Source organism: Pleurodeles waltl, chromosome 6 (genome assembly GCF_031143425.1).
Source record: "Pleurodeles waltl isolate 20211129_DDA chromosome 6, aPleWal1.hap1.20221129, whole genome shotgun sequence".
NCBI classification, from domain to species: domain Eukaryota; kingdom Metazoa; phylum Chordata; class Amphibia; order Caudata; family Salamandridae; genus Pleurodeles; species Pleurodeles waltl.
Window position 1 is genome coordinate 196,532,049 of NC_090445.1, and position 26,244 is coordinate 196,558,292.

The 26,244-nt window shown below is 43.0% G+C and overlaps 1 protein-coding gene across 1 annotated transcript in view; it reads left to right on the forward strand.

Moving 5' to 3' along the window:
• The window catches only part of NXPH3 (neurexophilin 3), a 116,528-nt gene extending 91,742 nt beyond the window's left edge, over positions 1–24,786 (forward strand). The window contains exon 2 of the mRNA XM_069237795.1: positions 21,252–24,786. Within this exon, the coding sequence (XP_069093896.1) occupies positions 21,252–21,983 (732 nt within the window). The 3' untranslated portion in view covers positions 21,984–24,786. The remainder of the gene's footprint in view (positions 1–21,251) is intronic.
• The last annotated feature ends 1,458 nt before the right edge of the window (positions 24,787–26,244 follow it).

The following is a 26,244-nucleotide window of genomic DNA, read 5'->3' on the forward strand; positions in this document are numbered from 1 at the left end:
AAAGTAATAGAAGAATCCGAATACTGCATGAGGGTAATGGATAAGAGAGAGGAAAAAGCTGGTGTGTCAGTCATTGGTCAACATACAGACAGTGAAGTTTTTAGTAGTAAAGGTGGTGCAAGTGCATATAAAAGCAGTAAAGGTGATCAGAGCGTAAGAGTAACTGGTAAGGCATGCAACAATTGTGGTAGCTACAATCACAGTACTGGAGCAAGAAATTGTTTTGCGAAGGGAAAGGACTGTAGTAAGTGTAACCAAAAAGGACATTTTGCCAGGATGTGTCGCGGGACTGCAAAGATGAGAGTGGCAGTGTTATCAGAAGGATCTGACGATAGTTTGAATGGGTGCCCGGACAGAGTATTAATAGTTGAGGATGAAAGTAATAGGAAACAAAGACCCACAGCTGAATTATTTTATAAAGGGACAGGCGGTTAATTTAATGGTTGACTCTGGGTCTCTTTATACCATTATACCAAAGGGTTTATTCAGGTCCAAGTGGCCAGACACCAAGTTATTGCCGAAAGACATCAACCCTGGTGGGTATCAGGGAGAAAAAATCAATATTATAGGCTATATGGTAGCTGACATCACCTTGGGTGAAAGGATAATTCAGGGGAAAGTATATGCTGCAGAAGCAGGTCCGCCGATTCTCGGGTGGGCTCATCAATACGATTTACACATCATTATAAATCCACGTGCGGGGAATCCCATTATGGTTGTTCAGGGGGTGACATTGGAAGACATTATCAGGGGTGCAGACAATGTGTTTCGTGAGGAAATGGGTGAACTCAAAGGGTACATGCATAGAATTAAATTGAAACAAGGGGCAATTCCAGTTCAACATAAAGTTAGAAGAGTACCTGTTTTGGTTAGAGAGGAAGTCAACAAATTAATAAGTGACATGTTAAAAAGGGGAATAATTGAGCCAGTGGAGACGTCAGAGTGGATTTCTCCAGTGGTTATTACACGCAAAGCTGACGGCAAATTGAGATTTTGCGTTGATTTGAGGAGCCTGAATCAATGTGTTGTTGCAGACAATTTTCCACTCCCAAATATAAACAAACTTTTGACTCTACTGAAGGGTGGAAAATTCTTCACGAAACTAGATCTGAAGCATGCGTATCATCAGATCAAATTGCACAGTGACTATAAATCTTTAACTTCCTTCATAACCATGGAAGGCACGTTCCGATTTACACGAATGCCTTTTGGGTTATGTTCAGCAGCCAGTGTGTTTCAGAGAGTAATGACTGATGTATTCCATGATTTAGAAAATCTCTAATGCTGGGCTGACTTTGAGGAACGAGAAATGTGTGTTTTTAGTCAGGGAGATAGAATATCATGGGCATACCCTTTCGGGGGAAGGTATCAAGCCTAAGAACAACTTACCTGATTCTATTAAATTGGCCCCACCACCGCAGGACAAAGATCAATTGAGGTCTTTTTTAGGAATGATAGAATATTATTCTAAATTTGTGAAGAACTTTGCCTCTAAGACTGAGATTTTGAGAGCGTTGTTGAGGAAAGGGGCAAGATGTTTGTGGTCCAACGTGCAACAAGAGTGTTTTGAGGCCATTAAAGAGGAGGTGTGCTGTACTGGCATATTGACTCCTTTTGACACTGGAAAAAGATCTATAATTACGGTGGATGCGAGTGCATGTGGTATAGGAGCTGTGTTAGCGCAAATACACCCAACAGGTGAAGAGACTGTTGCGTTTGCTTCGCGTTCTCTAACGAATTCAGAGCGCAATTACTCCGTTATTGAGAGAGAGCTTTGGCTGCAGCTTGGGGCATGGAGTACTTCAGAGTTTACGTATGGGGAACGCGAGTGACTCTACGTTCCGACCACAAACCTTTGTTGAAGATTCTGTCTTCTGGTGGGGCCGGCAAGTGTTCTGCAAGACTGGCTCGACTAGCAGCAAGGTTACAGGAATATATGTACGTCCTAGAATACATACCAGGGTGGAAGAACGTGCAGGCAGACTGTTTATCACGCTTACCTTTAGGTTGGGAGGTAGTTGATGGAGAAGGTGTATTGAAGTATGAGAGTGAAGGTGCAGTTGCGAGTGTTTGTGACGTAGTTCATTGGACCTTGGGGGCGGTGAGTAAAGAAGAGTGGGAACAAGCTATTACACATGATGAGGTGTTGAAGGGAGTAGTCAAAATGATAGTGGAAGGAGGAAGGAGAGAGAGTACGTTACCCCCAGCTCTTAGGCCATATGGTAAAGTCTTGGATGAGTTGTCTATTTTGGGCAATGGAGTTTTGGTACGGGGAGAAAGGTTGATACCTCCGGTAGGTGTCAGGAAAAGGTCATTTGATATAGCCCATGAAGGACATTTAGGACAAACGATGTCAAAAAAACGCCTCAGGTCTGAGTTTTGGTGGCCAGGAATGGACAATGAGGTGGTAAACTGGGTGGAAAAATGTTCTGAATGCATGGAGACAGAGAAAAGGTTGAAGGTGGGCAAGCAAACCGTGTGTGGGACTATGCGGGATCCAGGCAGAGCTTGGCATACTGTTTGTGGTGATTTTATTGGTCCAATTGCAGGTGTGAGTTACAGTCAGAGGTTTGCATTTGTCTTGATTGATTTGAATACCAAATGGTTAGTGGTAAAGTTTATGGCGGAGGTGACGAAGGTCTCTACAATAAGGATTTTATCTGAAATTTTTAGTGAGGAAGGTTATCCTGATTGCCTCGTCACTGATAATGGTACTCAACTTACATCAGACCGTATGAAACAGTTCTTAAATGAGTGTGGTGTGAAACATGCACGCACTTCTCTCTATAATCCTCAGGGAAATGGCGCTGTAGAAAGAGCTGATAGGATGGTTAAGGGTGCCATTCAACTAGCTTTGACGAATAGCCTAAGTGTAGGAAAAGTTGTGAGTGATTTGGTGTGGGCTTATCGGACTACGGTGAAAAACACACTGGTATCTTCGCCTTTTGAGTTGATGTGGGGCAGGAAGCCTAGTACCAAACTAACACCGTTTTGGATTAAAGCTCTGTTGGAAGGAAATGGAGTGGAGCAGGAATGTCAGGAGAGTGAAAGAAAACACAGTAAAAAAATAGTTCCTGGTGATTGGGTAAAAATAAAATCGGGACGGTGCGTCGGAGGATTAAACAAATTTCGAGGGCCGTTTCAAGTTAAGCATATTGGCAGATGGCATGTTGTGTTAGAAAATGGTGAAAAGTGGAATTTTAGGAGGGGAGCTAGGTTTGGTGCGCAAGACTCAAGGTTTGGTACATAGAGGAGTGAATGTGAGGGGTCAGTGTTGGGTGAGGATGAAGGAGTAATTTCAGAATGCCTACTAAAGAGATTGGGTCAAACTCTCTAACATTTAATGTTGAGGTTGATAGTTCCAGTGGCTAAACATTACAGGATTTAGAGAAGGGTGCTACATCTTCCTCTAGGTGTTTAGTAGAGGATAGTGTGTCTTCTTCCCAAACATCAGGGATTGAATCTCCTGGCAATATTCCAGGGGGGGAACAATGTTCCGGATCTTCCCGAGTTGTTCCAGGGTGTGTACAAAGTCCTGGGGAGGGACGTTTGCCTGCTAGAGAGCAGAGACAAAAACGTCCTCCTTTGCATTTGCAAGATTATGTGAGATAGTCATATTTAAAGTGGTACATATCGTAAGTGAAATTTCAATCGATTTCTGTTATGTGCAGTATGTGCATTTACTATTGTTATAAATCAAAAGGGAGTAGTATGTTATTATGTAAAGGGGGAGGATATGTTATAATGTGTAGTTCGGTTAGAATAGAATGTTTGTAGGTTGTTATAGGAACGGTGTCTTAGGAACCGGACATTCCGCCTGAGGACGGTGATTTGAAGCTGGCCGAGGTGGAGGTCACATTTGTATTGTGTTAACTAATAAATAACGTAGCCATCGTCCGTGTTGGAACCATTCATTACAACAGCCTCCTCCCCCCTCCAACAGGTCTCAGTCATGTAGCCTGTCTTATTGCTGTGCAAGCAATCTGGGCTTATTTTACTGTCCAGATCCATGTTCTGGAAGATGCATTGTACGTGTAATTCCTTTTTCTAGGTAAAAACTGATCAAAATCGTTTTTCAAAGAACGTTTTTCCTGCTGGGATATTACTCTGCTACAGTACGGTAGGAAGTCGGCAGTGTTACCAATTGCCAAAATGTGCACGTGTTTCTGATGCTCACCACATCCATCATCCAGCACACCTGACTGTACTTAAAATCCTTTTTCCGCTGGTAACCAGTGTTTTGCTCAAATCTATTCATTCTATTAAATGTTCTGCCTCCAGGGCATTTTTTATGTTACAGCTGAAGTCATTTACATAGATCATTTCTGTTGTAGAGTGAACGTTAGAATCATACACAGGACAGTATGGCTTGAGTGGTCCAGCCGATTCCAGATAACAGAAGCCAGCATGTGATGGAGACAGCATCGGAGACACATACCTGGACTGTGACATAAAATCCCTATTAATCAAGTCCATTGTCTCTTAATTAGCTGCATATCTTGAATGTCTCAAGTTAGATCTTTTTTATGTAAATGTCTTTATTTTAGCAGCAGCACGCAACATCCTAAATGTTGTACAAAGCATCGGGGACAGTACACAGCTCAACAATTCTTTTTTTACATACATGGTGAACTTAATAGAAATGGAAAACAAAGAACTATAGAATACAAAAAATATGTTAAACACAAGAAGACAGAAGAGAGTGTGGCATATGGACTAAGGTGAAATTTAAAATCTGCTCAGGGAACATAGTAAGAGGTGGGAGAACATTACAATACTCAAACTTGAAATAATTGAGCGAGTTACAAATGTTTTTTTTTTTGCTACCACTGCAAACTCCTACAGAACATATATTTGCTTTAAAATTGTGAGTTTTGCAACAATTTTTGTTTCAAAAGATAAACTCGCAGAGAAACATAAGGCCCACGTGAGCCGCTGTACATTTACAAACTATACAAAAGGTAAACCTTCAGAGGAGAAGCCTGTGTACATTTTTCATCTTGGCTGGGTTCGAGCAGCGCGAAAAATATCTCACAACACAGGAAAAACGACCTGGAAATAAGCAACGAAACTTCACACGGGGGAACGAGAAATTACACCCAGGGACACTCCACAAACTTGACCCAACCTGGCAAGCACTAACCCCAAACAATTCATCCTCGGAGAGGGTCCATCAGAAGCCCAACAGATTTGCCTTTCAGTGGAAATCACAAAAATCCCAAACTGCTTGACAACTGAGTGAGCTGATTGGAAGGCAAAGTGTGAAACTGAGCTATAGATGACGAAGATCTCAAGCATGAGACAAAAAATACATAAGGGCTGATTATTCATAAATAAAAACAGAAAAAGTGCTGACATTCTCCTTCTGCGAGAACTTGCTTTTACATTTCCCTTTCAATACCCATACATCTAGCCAGCTGCACCTGGTGTAGGTTTAAGGTCATACTTTTGGGAATGTCATGTAACATCTCCCGCAGGCTCATATTCCCCTTGTCCACAAATGTACATATCATAGACGTATGCACAGGGCATACGGAGCCCTCTGTGCAAATGGGCATTTTATTTTTTGCACAGGGACACATTTTTTTTACAGTGGACAAAGCCCCTTCCCTACACCTATTCCAAAACTAGGAGTGATGCATTCCCATGTCCATCCATGAATGGAACTAAATTACTGGCCATGTTCATGTTGCGAAGGGCCCAGATCACGATTAGTGAATGCCCACTTATTTATGAGCATTCACAAACTTACAAAGCAAACAACACATCTAACGCCCACTTCCCACCCCCTTGCCTTGGAATTACTGTTGTCGATTTCTCCACACTCGTGGAAGAGAAAGAGGCAGTGCTAAATACATTTTCACATGCCAGGATTCTTTTTGTGAGTTCCTGGCAGGCATAAATGAGGATACCTGCAGCTATAAACTTTTGCTTATTGCAGAAATTAACTTTTTGAATCAGGTCCAATACTGGCAACGTATTAAATTGCTTTTTATGCTAAAATGGACTTGGACTCAATGGTCCACAAAGGAAACATCATCTTTGTCCAGGTAAAAGTACAACAGTCCCATAGAATACATTCTGTTACACTAGCAACATGGCAGATATTGGACACAGCCAAGATAACAGGTAAGATTGAAAGTGATCATAATCTGGCCCAGCTGTGCAACACAATTTGGCAGCAGGTAGTCACTGTAGTTAGGAGAAAATCTACTAATACCGAATAGAATGCAACTCATTCACACATGCAACATTGTGAACATTAAACAAATGCAAGGTTGGATTCAGAGGCCAGAAATAGAAGAGTTCAGAAACAGTATTTCACCAGGAAAGCGTAATGAAACATGAGGGTTACTGCATTTGTTTTTTTTAAAGGTGTTTCCTTTGTAATGGTATGAAGTGTGTTTTTAAATAAAGATCGCATTCTTTAGGACTTGTGGCTAAATGTTTTGCAGGGAAAAGAAAAGAATAGTAAAAACACTTTTAGCTCAATAATTCTCTTGCTATTTACTTTTTGCAATAAATTCACTCTCTTATTATGAAAATGCCTACCCCACGTGAAGTTGGATGAAGTTAGTAAATTCACTAAAAACTTCATAAACTGGGCAAATTGATACAGTGGACACTATAATGTTGACGTTTAAAATCATACAAATCCCTAATGTGGACCTTAAAGCCTGTAAACCACCAAAAAAGCCAAACTAGTGTAAACAGCATGACTACAATGAAAACAATCAATGCAGAAAGTAATAAATGAAAGAGAAACACACTAGACTAAGATATGAAGTCTGAGCAGACAGAAAATGTACCCAACAATAAAGGCAATGATTCAGTGTACTTATGAGGTGTAAAATAGTCCCTCATGAATCGCAATGCAAGCACTTGATAAGAGGTGGACTGAAGCACCATTCCTCTGGATGGAACCATTTCCATAAGTGATGGTCTATAATTGTAGCAGCGAGGGGATGGGGGGCCCATACACACATACACACTCACACCCATGCATTCACACAAGTGCGCACACCCATTCCAGCGCTCACTCACTCAAATGCACTTACATTCATACATACACGCACACATGCACCAAACATCAAAAACAAAACTTACCTTCACTGCAGCTCTCTATGAGGGAAGCCTTGGAGGAGCCAGGAGGGTAGGAACTGCTGCTTTCCCACATTGGCTGACATTAGGTCAGCCAATGTGGGAAGGCAGCAGTCCTTCACTTGTCACTGAGTGGGATGGGGTCAGTGAGACTGCGGATCCCACCCCACTCTGTGGCGGGGTGTCACTGATTGACTTTCAGCCCTGGGCACTTCAGAGCTCAAATCTGAAGCACTGTGGTCTGAGGCAATCAATGACGCCCCTCATCAACAGGGGGAGGGACTTGAGGCAGTTTTGCCACTCTGAGGCGGTGACCTCAAAGGGCTGTGAAATACTAAGTCTGGCAAAGTTCAGTTCAGGCAGCCAGGAACCTGCACATTTAGCACGTCTAGCTCCTGGCTGCCTGACCTCAACAAGAAGAGTGTCTGTCAGGCTGACTGTTGATCGGCCTGACAGACACTCTTCTCGTCAGAAAAAAGGTTGGGGCATCTTCACTCCACCCATATGTACGGGATGCGGCTACTCTCCATATACATTTATTTTTAAATATGCTAACAATAGCCAGATCTTAAAATAGCAACTGTATGTCCGCTTTTTAGACTTCACAGTTGCACTTGATCTAACTTTAGGACAATAGTTAGAGGACAAACTGGGCATCTGATAGCCCTAATCACAGATCTGTAAATACAACATAAAATGACAGTGAATGTACAAATACAACATGGCCTGGCACTTGTCATGTACCTGCTGCATTCAAAAGACCTAAGGAAGAATTGACACCCTGTAGAGATCTCACTGGTGAATGTCAAAAAATGTTTCCCCTTAATCTAGGCTGCTCAAGAGTCTCCAACATATTCTAAAAGAAGAACTTATTGTGATCTACATTCCATGCCTAAATCCAAGATGGCAGTCCACAACTGTACCTGATTATGCAGTGGTTGGGCAGCACTCTTTATGGAGACAGGGACTTCATTTATATCTTCAGACACAGAGCAAAATCTAGGAAGGCAGAATAGGGGGGAAGAAGAAAGATGAGAAAGATAGATCAGTGACACGGGGAGTGAAAGAATGGAAAATAAGCTGCAAGACTGAGATGAAGAGGGAGGAAGTGAATGGTGGTGCAACACAGGGGTGTGAGTTGTAATCAGAATTGGCAGTCTTGGTATTCAGCAACCCCGGCATTGGGCAGCACTGGTGGTGGGCGCCTAAGAAAATCTTTGGGCTTCTTCATATATTCATTTTACAAATTAGACACTGATCTAGAACCAAAAGAGAAAGAATTCCTGGGAGAAAAAAACATTCTTTGTCAAAGCAAACAAGTTGGAAACAATGCCAAACCGTGCGAGCTTGGACACAACATTCTCGCTAAATCATTGATGAAATGCCACACAGAAGCTGCCACACAGATAGCAAAAGCCGCTGAGAAGGGTCTAACATGTGTCGCTAACAATCATAGCACACAGAAAACACCAAACATCGTCATATTATTCCAACAAAATTGTAAAAATGTATTATTGTATGACCTCGTTCTTTAAAAAGGACCCAGTGCAGTCCCAAAGACTGGTACTGTGAAAGTTTGTAAAAAGAGTCTTTAGATGTCCTAAGCTTCCCTGGCTGTGGCTACACATTAATGGACAGGGTAGCCAGGAGGACAAGGAGACTACAGCGGGGCAGCACTCCATGTGTTGGTAGTACTGAATCAATGAAGAGTCTCCCCGAGAGAATGGTCTTAAAGAAGACGTGTTTTAGGTAAATAGTTTCTCTTAAAAAATGCATTTGGACTCACTTCCAAACAGCATTGCTAGCAAGGGTCACCCATTTAAGTAAAAGTTCTGCGCTTAGGTCCTCGTGTTCCAGATGTTCACAAGCATTAAGGAACTCATTTGGGGGGAACCAGGTCAAAGTTTAAAGGGTAAAACATACTTCATTACCTTCCTGTTCTAGGAGCACAGCTAAGAGACCAGTTCACATTACACAGAACAATGACTAGTTTCTTTTTGTCACTCCTAAAGATCCAGAACTCCTAGAGACAGTGTCTAGGGCACCATGGCATAGACAGCAGTGGATACTAGGCTCAACCACCTGCATAGCAATGTCTACAGTCCAGTCCCAGACGATCAGCTGTCTCATCTTCCAAGATGCCCTTGTCCCCCTTAATTTCTCTGTGGGCCAAAGGATGCAACTTTCCCATACCCTTTGAGCTATAGGTACAAGGCACAGCAAGATCCAAGGCCTCAACACTGTCCTAGGCAGACAGCTTGTCTTCTCTAAGTCTATCTTGATTTTGAGGAAGTAGATTTTAAACCTGTCTGTACAAAGTTCCCGTGCAGGACTCTTCCCAACATTTCTGTATTTTTCTCTGGCTTATGGCTAAAACAGTCCAAGAAAGCATTTCCTTTCCAAAATGACACAATGCTATCTGAGCTGCTGGAGCTCCCCAGTCTTGCTCACAGGCTGCCTATTAACCTCCCTCCCATTGGTGAAAAAATGCTCAGACTAGTCTTGACTCCATCAAATCTTCCTTAGTGAGAGGAGCCAGCCTTGCAGGGGAAAGCCTGTTTCAAAGGCAGATCCACACTAGATCGCTGCGTTCACATAACTCTGTTCCTTGAGTGGCATATTCCAGACTTATCCTTCCCCCTGCACATTCTTCAGATAAAGGTACGTTGAAGTTCCTTTATTTAACCCTCTCTGGCCTCCTTCCCAGGAACCTCCAGGAGGACACCTACCCGAAAGGCCCTTTATTTTCCAGAAATACCCTGATAAGGGTTATTAACAACAATTCATTGACAGCTGTGATCAGGGAAAATCAAATTTACTTTCCAAAAAAATCATATTTATGATATTTCTATCAAAAATCTAAGGGCCAGATTTCCTGAAAAGTGGTGCAGCGCGGTGCTGCGCCAAAATTTGCAACCCCACGCTGTGTCACTTTAGAAACACAGGGATGTGCCATATTTGCTAAAATACAGCACACCCCTGTGTTTTCCCCTGCGCCGTCGATAAATTTAGCTGCCAGCCCTAACGCAGGCATCCTTGCACCATAGTGCAAGGGTGTCTGCGTTGAGGGGAGAGATTGTTTATGCGCAGGAATGTGTCCCTTCCTGCACATAAACAATCTACAATGGCGATTTGGCACTTCTATGTGTGCAGCAGATTGCAGCACACATAGAAGTAGCACATCGTCATTATTGAATAATTGTTTATGTGCAGGAAGGGACACCTTCCTGCACGTAAGCATTTATTCATGGCCTTTTGCTCTTTCTATATGTGCTGCAAAATGCAGCACACACATGGAAAAAGCAAAAATGAGGAGGAATAATGTGCCATGCTAACGTCACCCCTGGGGCAGCGTTAGTTTTTGGCACTGCCACAGATCTACACCTTCTTGTAAATCTGGAGCAGTGTCAGAAGCAATCAGATCAAGGACTGTCCACTATATTTAGAACAGACGGTCCAATGTATTTTTTTCTGTCCATCACGGGCGGGAAAAACCTGGTTATACTGGAAAGGAACAAACAAAATGACCGCCACACCCTGGGACTTAACTCCCAGAGTGTGGGGGTAATTTGTTGTTTTGTTTTTCAAAGACAGACTCCCACTTTGAGTGGTCAGGGTATTCAAAAAACACTAGAGCAGTTTCTTCATGGGTTACATCCCCCACCACTGGATTTACTAATAGAGGGTTATGGGATACCTTTGGTGTTCATGTTATATTAGGTAGATAGTATCCTTTTTTCCCACAACAAAATCTCCCTCCCAAAAACAGCAGTAATACTGGGGGTCAGTAGTTATGTACATCGTTCCTCTTTTAGCCATGGTAACTACCTTTATCTTTGAAGAACTGCAAAAGCACTCACTGTGCCCTGGCAGAAAATATCACAAAGTAATCCTTTGTTTCCAAGTTGCAGAAATCAACTGGAAGACGATGCATGCTTCTACCTCTTTATTCTTTCATGAATATTCCCATAGAAGATATATTTCCTCCTCTGACTCTTGGCTGTGCAACTTCATCTGCATTGCCATCCAATCAGGTGTCAGCAGCATTATTCTAAACTACTTTGGCATCACCCGAAGCAAGTCCTCTTCTGCTTCAGTTTCCTTGGTGTATTATTTGGAAGTTTTGCAGCAAATGATTCTACAGGGTAGTGCTCTGAGTTCTGAGTTATTCTGCAACTGGTTGTGGGGACATCAAGACATTTTTCTAAAGGAGCTCTAACATTTGGGTATGGTGGAATACCTTCAAGAACTGAGTCCTCTGTAAGGAAATGTTACAAACGCAAACAAATACAAGCACAGATAAAAAATGCACTCATTGGCTTAGACGTGCCTTTCATCAAGTGTTATTCATCATACAAAAAGAGGGTTCTAGGTATATTTGAGGATACAGTGTGGTGCTCGAAACCAATAAAATAGATTTAAATCAATATTAAAATCACTGATCACAGATAGTAACAAGTTAATGTATATTGAAGGAACACTGTATGGTGGTGGACTTATGTTGACTTATTCATGTATATTTTGTAACGGTTTACACATAGATTATTTACAATTCATCTCATTTGGTGAAGAGAACTAAAATTATAAATCAATATTACCAGTTGGGTATACAGTGACAGACAATGAAAATGAAACATTCATAGAAGTAAAAACCTAGTGATATGCCACACTTTCAACAAATTGTAGTGAACACGTAATAGCCTTGCAAACCAAGAAAGAAATTGGAAACAAAGAGTCGGACAACTGATGATGTGAAAAGTAATTTAGACAAGAGTAGTGGACAATTACAGGTAAGGCCGATATCTGTGGCAAGTGTTCATCTTATTAACATTAGAGCTGGTCAGTCCATGAAATGGGCCATCAAAAGCCAGTATTGTCTTTTTTTCAGAAAGTTACATTATTTTCAACTAGAGGTAGCATGTGGAAAAACTGTGCCTACTGCACTTTCATTTTGTTAGTGGTTTCAATAAGTGGGTACTGGATACAAGGATGTTCTTCAGGACTGGTGGTCCTTCAGAAGCTGGAGTATTCCTGAGCTTCTTAGGATAAGTCGGTAGGAGGTATATTGGGAAGACTTCCCTGTCTGGAATGCTGGGACACTTGCACCTGCTGATGTTGACAAGAGGCCAGAACGGTTGTTAAATCCGGTGCTTCTGAGAGAGCTGGTGCTTGAAGATGGAGCATACCATCAATGCAGAAATGAAGCCTCACTTGTAATTTTATAGTGGAAGAGTGGGACCGGTTCTGAAGTTATTTATAGTCTGTGCTAGCCTTCCTGGTGGACTACTGCCTGTCATATTTGGCAATCACCGCCGACTCTGTGATGATCTCTGTACCCTCTGAGAAACCACAGTCCCGGCAGTTTCTCAAAAGTCACCGTGAGTCTGGTGTGGAGCAGTTTCGTCACAGATTGGGGTTACTGACAGAGGATTGTAGGATACCTTTGGTGGTAATAAAGGAGAAACTATGACTGCTTATGGAATAACAAACTGTATTGGGATGAAATATGTAACTTTCTTTGCTCGTATTTTTGAATGAGCATTGAAATAAAGGTGTTATGGAGTTCTTGAGGGCCTCACCTGCATACAGAATCAAATAACCTCCCAAATATAGAAATGCAAAATTAACATAACAAATTACAAATCATGTGGCCATGCATTACTTGTCCAGCATACTTGGGCACTGGGCACAAGCGATGTTCTGCAGCGAATAAACTGTTACTGGGTCTTAGTTCTGTAATCAGGGCTCTTTCATAGAATCATTGTGCTCCTTTTCTGTTGGAATGTATATGTTGGGCTGTATTCTAATTGGGGCAATTGCTGTTTACCTGGGGAACCTGCTGTATGGAACTTACTATGTTGCATTAAACATTGCCTTGTGTGGTGAGAAGAGTCTTTTCAGTGGTGACGAGTGGTAGAATGCCATGACCATGGTAAAATATATTACCCCTTTGCTGTCATCCTGACACTTGTGGACTCCAGGGAGGAACCATGACATTTAACTCCCCACTCGTCTGGAGACTGTAACAGTACCAGTTCTGAAAAGAAAGAAACATCCATTGAAAAATCAAGGACATCTATGATAACTTCGGACCCCAAGACCCTCTGAGCCCACCAATATAAATACGGGTGAGTACGCCCAACAGTCCCGAAAAAAAAAAAAACACTGATGAGAGCTGCTAGAAAGCTACAAAGTGCTATACCCTAAATACATACCTTTGTTGGGGTAAGAACATAGAGTGTAAAGAAATGTAACTGTAATAATCCCAAATGCTCTCTCTGTGGTAGTGTTGGGGAACATTTCAGGCTTATCAGACGGTTGTGTTAAGCATTTGTTGAACACACAGAGAATACATGAGATACACACTCAAGAAGGAAGTGTGGAAGAATTTCCACAACGGAATGGAAGCCATCGCTGCCTGTATGAAGAAGAACTGCCTCAAGCTCAACTCTGACAAGAGCGAGATCCTCAATCTGGGACCCTCCACATTAGCCTCGGGCGACTCCTGGTGGCCTGCTACTCTCAGCACCCTCCTCACCCCAACAAAACACGCATGCAACCTCAGTTTCATCCTGGATTCATTGCTCACCATGACCCGCCAAGTCAACTCTGTTGCATCCTCTTGTTTCCACACACACTGACTTCTCCGGAAGATCTTCAGATGGATCCCAAAAGACTACCGCAAGACAGTAACCCACGCCCTGGTACCAGCAGACTTGACTATGGCAACGCTGTCACCACCCAGAAGAAACTACAGCATATTCAAAACGCCTCCACCAGACTCATCCTGGATGTCCCCCACTGCGAACACATCACCAGGAACCTAAGAGACCTCCACTGGCTCCCTGTCGAGAAAAGGATCAACTTCAAACTCCTTGTCCACGCATACAAGGCTCTCCACGACCTAGGACCCACCTACCTCAAACACTGCTTCACCTTCTACTCCCCTCCTAGACCTCTCATCTCTGCTCCACAGGCACTAGCAACCATACCCCACATACGGAAGATCTCGGCTGGAGGAAGGTCCTTCACCTACTTCACGGCAAAGAGCTGGAACACCTTGCCACTTCACCTCAGGCAGTTACCATTGTTACAATTCAGGAGGACCTTAAGACCTGGCTCTTTGACTAAAGTACAGAGCCCCAACCCCCCTCCCCACCCCAGCACCTTGAGACCCTTACGGGTGAGTAGTGCGCTCCACAAATTCTGATTGCTTGATTGATTATCTCAGTCACAGTGCAAAGTGCTGCTGAATGGCCATGCTGACGAACACCATGGAAAAAGTATGATCACAACCAGTAATTACTCACCAGTTTGTTTACCACCCAGCCACGCAATATAAAGCAAGCCCCACAGCATCATCTCATTTTGGATATGTTTCAGAGCAGTGTGTGTGAAGTCTGGTGGATACTTGGTCAGCCAAATCGCATGATGTGGCTTGATGAGTACTGCCTAGGCCTGTGTGGAATTTCAATTACGCCAGAATAATCAGAGTATTTTCGTAATTCGGCTGTACTCTTTAACACAAAATTACAGATAATTATATGATTACTCCTGCTAGCATTATTTGGTGGAAAAAATTATCCTGCGAGAGCACATTTAGCGAGCAGCTGCTTGCACTTGGTAATCATGTTCTGCTGCATTTAATGCCTTTTGTTAGCACAAAAATGCATCCTTGCAAACATTTTAGATGAAAGGGGGCATTTTTGCGCTGAGAAATAGCGCTAAATACAGAATTATTCTTCTTGTTAATTACGTGTAATCTGGCTGAATTCTTAGGTAATTCCACATGATTGCGCTACACTGAATTTTGTTACAACCACCCCTAGTACTACCCCACTTGTGCATGAAAAGGTCATTTTGAATTGGGGTAAACCTCATTTTAAGGAATTGTTAGACTATGATATATCCAGACGTGATGAACAGTGGAGAAGGAATCGCATTTGTTTCATTGGTGTTGACAGGGTCGAATAGGCCTATAGGGAGTCAGGTAGTGAACGATGGGCTGGTCTCACAGATCAGTGTGTGGGCCGTTTTTTATAGCAGTCTGTTGGCCAATTTTTTGGCGAGGTGGGCCATTTTTTCCTGTTGATTTCACTGATATTGCCACAATCGTTGCTTGCACCAAACAAAAATGAATGCAGTCTCCCACATCTTGCAAAATAGAAAAAATACGGGAAGCACCACCACATGAAGGTAAGCGAACGGTGATCATTGTTTCAAGGCACTGGAGCAGTGGTGAGTGATAGGAAAGCAAAAGAGAAGGTCTGTTGCAAAACGTGCAAGACTTGTGATAGTGAAATTAATCTAGAGAGGGTTTCCAAAATTGTTGTTTACAATTTTCTAGTCTTCCTGCAAACCTTCCCACAATGGAACTATGCAGAGGAGAGGGTAGAATATGAATTGAAAAGCATTGCAATTTGGTGTGATACTCATTGCATTGTTTCACAGGGAGGAACTGCCAGCTACCAGACCCAGGAGAATGTCAGTTGACTAGTACTCTTACAGCATGAAGAATGTACCACTTTCACCTTCTATAATTTTTGACATCGAGAATGCCTATCTGGTCTGAGCAATACTCTTTTTTTTAATAACTACATTTTTATTTTTTTTATGCATAAAGTAAAATGTCACATTGTAGATCAGATACAGTAAAACATAAATTTGTACATTCTGTTCTCCCAGGGAAACCCAACTTCGCCCTGTGTGAGGCTCAGTATTGACTCCAACGTCACACAGCTGGGTACAAAGTTATTATATGTCCAGTTCTGTACAAGCGTCTCCCATCCATTTGGCCCAGATTTTAGTTGTTTCTGTAGGCAGCTTCGTGCCGTGTATAAGGGTCTCTCCATCTGGGCGCAGCAGTCCACCCCTCGCCTCCACTTCGAGAGCGAGGGCGAGCTGATTGCCGTCCATTGTGCTGCAATGTCTCGTTTTGCTACCAGAAGGGCTGTGCCCAGCAAAGTCCTATCCGCCCGGGAGTACCGTACCCCCTCCATCACACCCACTAGGACCATCATGGGGGACCGTTCCAGGGTTTGATCTAGCACCATGGAGAGTTCAGCCAGGATCTGTTTCCAGTAGTGTGTAATGACTAGACAGGACTAAACGACATGGAAAACAGAACAATACTCTTTGGACTGGTTTTGGTCTAAGCCGATTCCCAGCACCCAATACATATTCTGTTTTAGAGATTAAGTTGACTAACTTTTTTCCAGGATGTTACATTACTGTGCATGTTCAGGATCACAATAAAGTGTCAGAAAAGCAGTTGAAGATTCTGAGGCTAGAAAAGAGTAACTCTGCTGCAGAAGGCATGTCTTATTTGGGTTATCATGTCTCAGAGTGTTGTATTTAGCACAAGCAGTACATGATTTAAACTGTGAGAAAGTCTCTTTGTTCCACTAACAAGGTGAAATCGATGTAATTGTTTGGTTGAATTTGACAGCATAAGGGTATTAAATTTTACAGAAAAGGCATCACCACTATGAGTGCTGTTGAAGACGAATGAGAAATTCAAATGTAGAGAAATGTGTTTGCTAAAAAAGTATGTGAACTGTGATGCTGCATGCAAAGGGGCGGGGTCAGTGAGAATGGGGCGGGGTCAAAAGTGTGGCTAAAAACAAGATATTCTGTATGTGTTTTTGGTCCTTCACTGTCAGGTAGATAAAGCTTAAATAAAAATACATTTAAAAAGTATTACTCACTGGGAAATGCACTATAGTATATTATGGAACCTCTATTAATTAATGTGCTGCAGTGGTCTGTGTCTAACCGGAGGGCCACAGAATCTTGGTTGGTGCAGTGGATAATAGTGACTTGCGTATTTTTAGTGCTTGGAGGTCAGAGCCTGTGTGTATATATTTCATTCTTTTGAACTTGCATAATACACCGTATAATGTAGTCTGCTACAAAATGCACAAAAAGGTTTAAGATAAAATGGTGCTTCCAAAATATAAATTTTGGAAATACCAGACTCAACATAATGCAATTTATTTGACATAACTGTCCCTTCAGCACCTCCTCAGTGGTAGTAAACTCTATGTAAATATAATTTCAATTAGAAGCATGCACTTCACAGCTCAGTTGTTAACTCTTTGTACTAGCACTCAAAAGAAAATCTTTGTCACCACAAAGCTTTGAGTGATTTGATCAGTTAAAGCCAGTACCAGCTCCCAAGCGTCCTTTAAATTTGCAGATTACACAATACATTTGCAGATTAACTCGTTGTGCACATTTGCCTCTCTTTTACGGAAGCAGGCACCCTGGCAGAAAGGTTTGTTTTAACTATCTCCCGGCTAAGGTTTCACAGCACAGGAGTCTCATTGCATGATGCTTCAGCTGAAACATTTAAAATATAGGAATTAACCGTCCCGGGTAGTTGTGTTTTTAAAACAAGTAGGGGAACGGTTTCTGATATATCAGAAAAGTAGGGGCACACCGTGCCCCTCCGATCCCGCCCACTTCGACCACTGCTTCTAGCAATAAACGCCGTTTTGTATGAGAAACATCTTTTCAACCACACAGTCGCCCACTATGCTCTGTGCAAAGTACACACACAGCATGTCCACTGGCAATTCCTTGTGTATATTTTACATAACATGTATTTACCAGTTCATTTTAGCTATGCATTTTAACTCATACCCTCAACTCAGTTCAGACCTCACACCATTACACGGACAATCTAACCGGAGTAATATGAAAAAACTGTAATGTAAATATTTAGCCTTTTTGGTGTTACAAAATGCCTATCAAAAAGCCAGTAGAGTATTTATATCCGAATTTTACAAATTCAGTGGGAAAAAAATAAATTTGAATTTCTGTTGTGGCTACAATGAAAAACCTGCATTCACTCCTCCCTCCACCCATCTGATTACACGCTAGCCCAGCAGCAGCCATCTGAACAGCATATGCTGTCAACGGCAGTAGAAAAGAGCGCAAAGTATGATGCAGCTGTGTTTTGAAACTACCACTGCGGTTCAACACAGCCAAAAAGCAAAATATTGGCACTAGATGTCCCGCATGGATCGAGACATTCCATTACTTCATAGATGTCCTAGAAGAAGTAGATGACAAAAAGATCATTAAGTATTTAAAAAATATTGCCGGTGACGGAGTAAAAGAAGTGCTGAAGAAAATCTCACAGACTGATGCAGTGTTGTACCGTCAGATCAAAGAAGCATTGGGCTCCAAGTTCAATACAATGCCAAATGTCAACTATGAAAGATACATTTTCAATCAAGCAAGAGAGAAAGCTGGTGAAACAATGGATGCATTGGTTGAAAGACTTGAGGTGCTCATCAAACACTGCAAGTTAAGTGAATTTAATGATGAAGAAGCCATACGCCTCAGTCATCGATGGCTGTCTTTCAGACTCTTTGCATGTTGAGAAAGTCATTCAGGCTCATATTTATACTTTTTTTTGCACCGCATGTGCGTCATTTTATGACACAAAAAAGGTACAAGCTTACAAAATACAATTAGATTTTGTAAGTTTGCACCACTTTTACATCAAAAAATGTTGCTTTGCTGCAGTGAATGCCCCATGAAGAGACTTGACAAAACAAAATGTCCCTGTCCAGTGGTCTGCTGAATGTGATCAAAGCTTAAAAGAACAAAACATGCGATTGAGAATACAACTGAGATGGCCTATTTTGACCCCAAGTTACATACTGAGATCACAGTAGATGCGAGCCCAGTGGAGCTGAGGGCAATCCTTGCTCAAAATAATTGTCATCCGAACGCTCAGAGACACATTGTGGCTGTGCCAGTCGAAGCCTGTCTGATACAGAATGTGCGTATTCTCAGCCAGGAGAAAGAGAGTTTGGCTGTAGTGTGGGCCTGCAAACATTTTCATGTGTTTCCTTGCAGAAAACGTTTCACTATCATTATAGATCACCAAGCACTACTCACTATCTTTGGAAACCCGATAGCCAAGATGCCCCCTTGTATTAAGAGGTGAGGGCTCTGAGTGCAAGAGTACAAATTTGCCATTGTATACAAGCCACATAAAGATCAGAACCCTGCTGATTACTTTTCACGAGTACCACTACATCTTCACAGTTCATCATCCAAAATGGCTGAGAAGTATATTAGCTACACTTTAAAGTCCAGTACGCCAGCAGCCCTGTCCATTCAACAGATGATTATTGCTGCTACTAAGGCTGATAAGAACATGCTTGTCCTCAAAGACATCACTTCAACTCAATTGTGAACAAGGAGCGCTCAACCTATTGCTGACGATGTTGAATTTAAAAAATTCAAAAACATACAGAATGAACTATCCATGACAAGGAAGGTGTTGTATTGAGAGGCTCAGAAATCATCAATATCTGAGAGCCTAAGACAGCATGTTATTGAACTTGGCCGTGAAGGATATTGTGGCAGTGTAGCCACCAAAAAAGCCCTAGGAGTGTTGTTCCCGTGCTTAGAAGCAGTTGAGAGAGAACTAAAAGAATGCCACCTTTGCAACTGCCTTTCCCCAAAAGTAATGCAGCAGCCATTGACATCGTCTGATCTTCCTGAACAGGTTTGGGAAAAAGTTGCAGTTGATTTCTTTGGGCCCTTAGGAAAGAGACATCATCTCATGGTAGTCATTGATGAGTATTCCCGCTTTCCTTCAGTAGAAGAACTATCATTAACAACCCATGACAAGATCATCAAAAGGCTGGACGACATCTTTGCAGTGTGGGGTATACCCACCATTCTCAAATCTTACAATGGTCCGCCATTCAATAGCAAAGAATTCGAGGAGTTTCTGGTCAGACCAAATGTCAACCATCAAATGAGTACACCGCTGTGGCCCCAAGGGGATGGTTTTTTTAGACGAATCATAGGTACCCTCAAAAGGGTCATTCAAGGAGTATCGCTGGAGAGAATCAAGTTAAACCATGGTGAGAGTCCTGCCACCTTGACATTTGGGAGAGCCATTGGAACCAAACTGCCACAGTGGACCAATCTTTGAGTGCCAATAAGGTCTGTGTCACAGACACTTCTCAAAAGTGCAAAACGAAAACATATGCCGACTGGCCTCAAAGAGCTCAGGAAACAGTCTTCAATGGAGATGACTGGATCCTGATCAAACAGAAACAAAAGCGGAAAACAGACATTCCATTTGCTGTGAATCCTCTGAGGTGGTGACATGCAAATGACACATGATGACGGAACATCATTCCGGACAGCGAATCACACAGGACTCGTCACATTGTAAGCACCTACCTCAACGTTCATCAGCTCCTGCAATTATGAATGAGGTGACCCCCGCCTAAAAGTCCCGATCAAGCCTCAGAACCGGTGGCATCTGTGCACAGTGAGAGTGCTTTTCAACTACCTCATACCACTCAACCTGGTCAACTGTTGCGAGCGCCTCAACAACTTGTTGGAGAAATATAATGTAATTGTTGTTTGTGCTTTTTATTTAACAAGGGGGAAGATGTAGTGTCATGAGTCTACGCGCACTAGGACCCTTGTGGATCTAGACAGACTCAATAGAGGATTTATGTAACTAACTGGGAGGTGTTAAGGTGTGGTTATTAAGGGTTATGACGTAATCAGAGTGCAGTGTCTGATCATGTGCTGAGGAATAAAGATGTCTGCTACAGACCTCCGTGTGTGGCTTGGTTCTCTACATTCTCCTGGGCTGGGGAGGACACTACAGTGGTCTCATTAAAACTGTTTACCTATCTTTTCTGCTCTATACACAACACAGGATGTTATGCGTCCAAATTGGATTACTTTCACTTTTTCAGTGGTTTACCTACATCTTATGGCTGGTCTTGATGTGTTACTTGCTCCTTTATTCCTGGAGATGCTTTCATACTATATAAAGCTGTATCAGCTGAGATATTCTGACCTGTAGGGATCAAGAGCGTGCTTAATAGAGGTGTGTCTATGCCTCTCTTTCTTTTTGTCAATTGTTGTGTGACTGTCTTCTATGTGCCTATCTTGCTATGTCCATCTGTTTGCGTGTGTGTGTGTATGCCTGTGTGCATGCATATGTATAAGAACCGATGACTACGTGCTGGTAGGAGAATGCATTTGTATTATTGTTACTTGTAGGTTGTTTTTAAAGTTGTAGAAATCTTTGAATGCCTTTGCATCAGTGAGTGTGCATTCATTCTATATTAATGATTTCTTTCTTCATTACCCAGGTCATCTGTGGCCCAGAAGATACCTCAGAAGATGAAGAAGTTACTGAGAATGAAACTCGGCCCAGACCTCGTGTGCAAAAGAAAAGGGGGGTCCAGGCCCTCAAATCACGGACAGTACAGCCTCCGTTTCAGAACACCACGTTACTTGAGCTTCTCTCCAACTCTCCAGAGTTCTGGGATGTGCTTGGCAGCCTCTCTGAGCTGAGCCAGGTGCCACGTCCACGTCCTAGGCGGCGTCCCATCGTTAAGACTACCAAGTTTAAGAAATTGTTTGGCTGGGGAGATTTCTACTCCAACATCAAAACTGTGAAACTCAACCTCCTCATCACTGGCAAAGTGGTGGACCATGGCAACGGCACGTTCAGCGTCTACTTTCGACACAATTCTACAGGAATGGGCAATGTGACTGTCAGCCTGGTTCCACCCAACAAGGCAGTGCAGTTTCACTTGGAGCAGCAGATGTATATTGAGGCGAAGGAGTCAAAGGTTTTCAACTGCAGGATAGAGTACGAGAAAGTAGACCGGGCCACCAAGACGGGACTGTGCACCTATGACCCCTCCAAGACCTGCCTCCACGAGCACACCCAGAGCCGCGTCTCCTGGACCTGCTCCCAGCCTTTCAAAGTCATCTGCATCTACATCTCCTTCTATAGCACAGATTACAGGCTGGTACAGAAGGTGTGCCCTGATTACAACTACCATAGTGACACCCCATACTACCCCTCAGGCTGACCTACCTGTGCCACACAACTCCAGGCCCTGGGAAGGAGGAAGGGCATGAAAGCTTGTAGCTCAGAGTTGGCGGGCTTATAAATGTACACCAGAGGAATAGGGGATTCACAGGACCAGTGTTACCTAACACTGACCTATATGTGGGGTGTGGGGATGGTTAGATGTTGGGGTAACTGAACTCTGATTTACAGTGTGGGTATCTGTGTTGAAGAAGTTGATAAGAATACGCAACTCTCCATTTTTATAAACGTTTTATTGTTTTTACAACTTTCCACAAAACAACAGATTGGGAGCAAGGGATTCAGTTGAGCTATAAAATCATGAATGGCAGGATAATACGTAGAGATGGGGAAGGGCGCAGTAGACTTAGGGTGATGCCATCTGAGAGGGCTAGGTTAGAATTATGGATTGGGTATTGGGTAATAACAGGACGTGGTAAGATGGGATTGGCCTGGAACTGAGAAGCCTGAGATTGAGGGAGGTAAGAAACAGCAAAGAGAGACCTGTAAGCTGAAGCATACGGGTGGAATGAGAAATTGAAAATTGGATGACAAAGGTGTAAGGGTATAAAAACTCCAAGTGGCATGATGGGTGAAGGTGGAGGAAGGAGAAGACTCTAAGTGGTGCAGATGGCACCACATTGAGTCTTTCAAGACTGCATTTCAAGATGTAGGCTCATTGGCCGGTGAGGAGGGGTGCTGTAGGGGATAAGGAAGAGGAGTCATGGAGGGTGAAAAGAAGCAAGACTTGTGGGAGAAGATCCGGATGGCATAGGTGGTTGTGAGTATATGTTCAGCCGGTGGTCTGTATGGTGATGGGGAGTACGGACTGCATTGTGGTACACATGGAGATAGAGAGTAGGGTGAGGGTTTTAGCTGAAGGGATGCAGCTATATGTAGGTGGGCAGACGTAGGCTGGGGGGAGATCAGTGTGGCTTAAGGATGGATAGGCTAGTGCTACATGATGATTGGCATGAGTAAGGCTGAGGATATTGTTGGGTAGTGGTCTCTCAAAGAGGCCCATGGATGGATGGCAGGGTGCTCGAGGATGGAGCGGTGGTGGTACATAGGGTAAATTAGGGAGGGCTTTGGGACTGATGAGCAGTGTTGTATAAATTATGTTAGGTAGTTGAGGTTTAAGAGTTTTTGGAATATTGGGAGCATGCTGGGGATAACAGGGTGATAGAGATACAGTGATCTCTTACACTTACACGAATATTGGCTGTCTCCCAGAGTCACCACATACCCCCTGCCAAAAACCTGAAACTGCACAGGGTAGTCCTCTGTATTGCTGTTTTAACGTGCTTCACATTAGAGGGATTTGATTGTTTCCTAAAATGACTTTGACAAGTGTCACACTTGCAACTAAATATTCTCAATTGGACTCCCATGAGGGACCTTCAATACTGGAGAAAAATAGCAAAAGTATTGTTAACCATCGTGCCTCCTCAAAAACAGCAGCATGATGGAGGCCATGGGGAGGCCTACGACCACCTTCCCTTTGCCAATATAGTCATTGCAACACCACCCCACCCCACCATCTTCACAGGAGTGATATCAGAGACGCCAGCAAACACCATACAGGCTCTGCATTCAAGTCTGACCACAGCAAGCATAGTTGAGGCCTTGTATCCAGAGGCTGGCTAAACAGGCATGGACGAGGCTCTGTATTCAGGTTCCAATCCAAACACGGTCAATTCGAGCTTTGTTTCCAGATCTTGGTTCCAACATATATGACCGCAGCTGACTGTCCAGAATCTGACCACAACAAGCATGGCTGCAGCTCTGAATTCAGAGTTAAGGCTCAATGACCATGGCAGGTTTTCTGCACTCCTATCCAGATCCCATCAAGGGACTAGCTCTACTAAGTAGCTCTGCACATATATGTGCTATGGACACGTACAAACACATAACTCCTTAGTTTCTTTACGTTCACACAAAAGAGACTGCCTTGCAGGCACACGAGTATCACATCCTTCCAGGCCCTCACACAATCACATACACATGCCTATCGTATGCTCCCTTCATCACGTCATTGGCTTGTTATGATGTACTAGTGTATGAGCAATTCATTTGCACTCAGAAACACCCCCACTAGTTGACTCTCTTGGATTTTCACATGCATGGTTCCGGACAGGTTTGTATTGCAGAGCCTGGCACATGAGAATTGGCCACGCCCTCTTCTGCTGCGGAAATGGAGTCGTTACGTGTGTCAACGTGATTTGTCCCTCTGCTCCCAGTCCTTGCGTCATCATGTGATATTCTCGAAGAGAAAAGTGGTGGCTGTTTTGCACTCTCCTTCCCTCCTCTTTTTACAGCCCTGTGGTCCTGCTGGAGTACTGAGCATTAACCAAGAATGTGCAGTGATTGCACCAAGTGTATGCCACAAATATAAGGCGAGAGACTGTTCTCCCTGAAGTACTTGTTGGATAAAGTACCCATTTGCCTTCACAGGAGTAAATACTACACATCACAAGCTCTATTGCGCGCCTTCTGTCTTGTAGTGTTCTGTAGTGTGGGAGTGCAGCGCACAAACCACGTTTTCGCATATGCCACAAAGCCAGAGAAGATGCCGAATATACCAGTGATTGTCACCATGTGCCTGCTCTACAATTGGTACCCGCACTCCCTGCGCGGGCAGGGGTGCGGAATCTTGCACAACAAAATGAGAGGCGGTGGTGTCTGCCAACCCATTGGACAGCAACTGCAGTGTTTCCACATCTGCGCCTTGTACACAGACTCGCCATAGACTCTTGTATTCGCTTATGTATCTGATTGGTTATTAAAGATCACTCTAAATCTCAGCAGTGTGTCATCAGGAGTGCGGGAGCATCTCAGCATGGGCAGTGGAGGAGAAAGCAGAACCCTAGGAAGTCTTAGGACAGGTTTAACAGGAGAAAGGGAGGGTGGTTAGGTGGGTAACAGAAAAAATGTACGTGTGTACAATAGAGGAAGTAGTGCATTCAGTACAAACATGAAGCTGCACTATTACTATACATATCACAGGTGAGGCATGAAAGGAAGTGTGATGTGCTGGTCCGGGACTTGCACAATGAAGAGATTCAGGAGATGGGCCTCCAGAATGGTAAATGATTTAAAGGTCTTTGAGAGTATCGTCACGCTGGGGTTTTTCCTAGATCCTAAAGTTATAAAGCCCACCTACCAAAACTGAAACTTGGAAATTTTGGGCTCCATAGCCGCCTTCACTCTCCAGGGTTGTTTTTTGAACAATTGAGGCCTGGCCTAAGTGACCAGGAGCCAGATGTATCAAACATTTCTGCAATCGCAAATGGCCGTTGCGTTTTGGTATGTAACAAGTCCAATTTGCGATTCGGTAACTTGTTACCGAATCACAAATTGGATTTGCGACTACATACCGATTCGGTATTAGGAAGGGGCGTGTCAAGGGCATCCCTTCCTAATACCCAATCGCAGAGGTATGTATGATTGTTTTGTGACTGTGAATTCAAGTTCCCAAGGAATTCAAGGTAACCCATTCGCAAAGGGGAAGGGTTCCCCAAGGGACCCCTTCCCCTTTGTGAATGCATGCAAAAATGTTTTTTAAGAGCAGGCAGTGGTCCCACGGACGACTACCTACTCTTAAAAAATGAAAATTAAACTTTTCATTTTTCATTTTTAAATGCATCCTGTTTTCCTCCAAGGAAAACGCGCTGCATTTAAAAAAAAGATTGCTTTATCGAAAAGCAATCACAGACATGGTGGTTTGCTGAGTCCTGCAGGCCACCATCCCTGTGATTGTAGCCATTCGCAAAGGCTCGCAAATTGCAACCTACTTCATGAATATTAGTGAGGTAGGTCGATTTGTGAGCCCTTGCGAATCACAGTATGAAACTCCTGGAGTTTCATACATTCCAATAGTGATTACCTAATTGCGATTCGCTAAAAATTGCAATTAGCTAATCGCTATTGTGTAAAATGATACATCTGGCCCTTAGGCCCATATTTATACTTTTTAGCGCCACATTTGTGTAATTTTTTAATGCAAAAGTGGCACAAACTTACAAAATACAATTATATTTTATATGTTTGCGCCCCTTTTGCTACAAAAATGTATGCAAATGCGGTGCTAAAAAAGTATAAATATGAGCCTTAGTTCATGGGAAGGTGACTGAAATGCACTTTCACAATCTCAATTTTCGCTGTCACCAAATATCACTTTACAGTCAGGGATATTACTTTAAAAAAGAACACATGCAGCCTCATCCATGATAGTGCTAGGTGATCTCTGCCACTTCAAGACC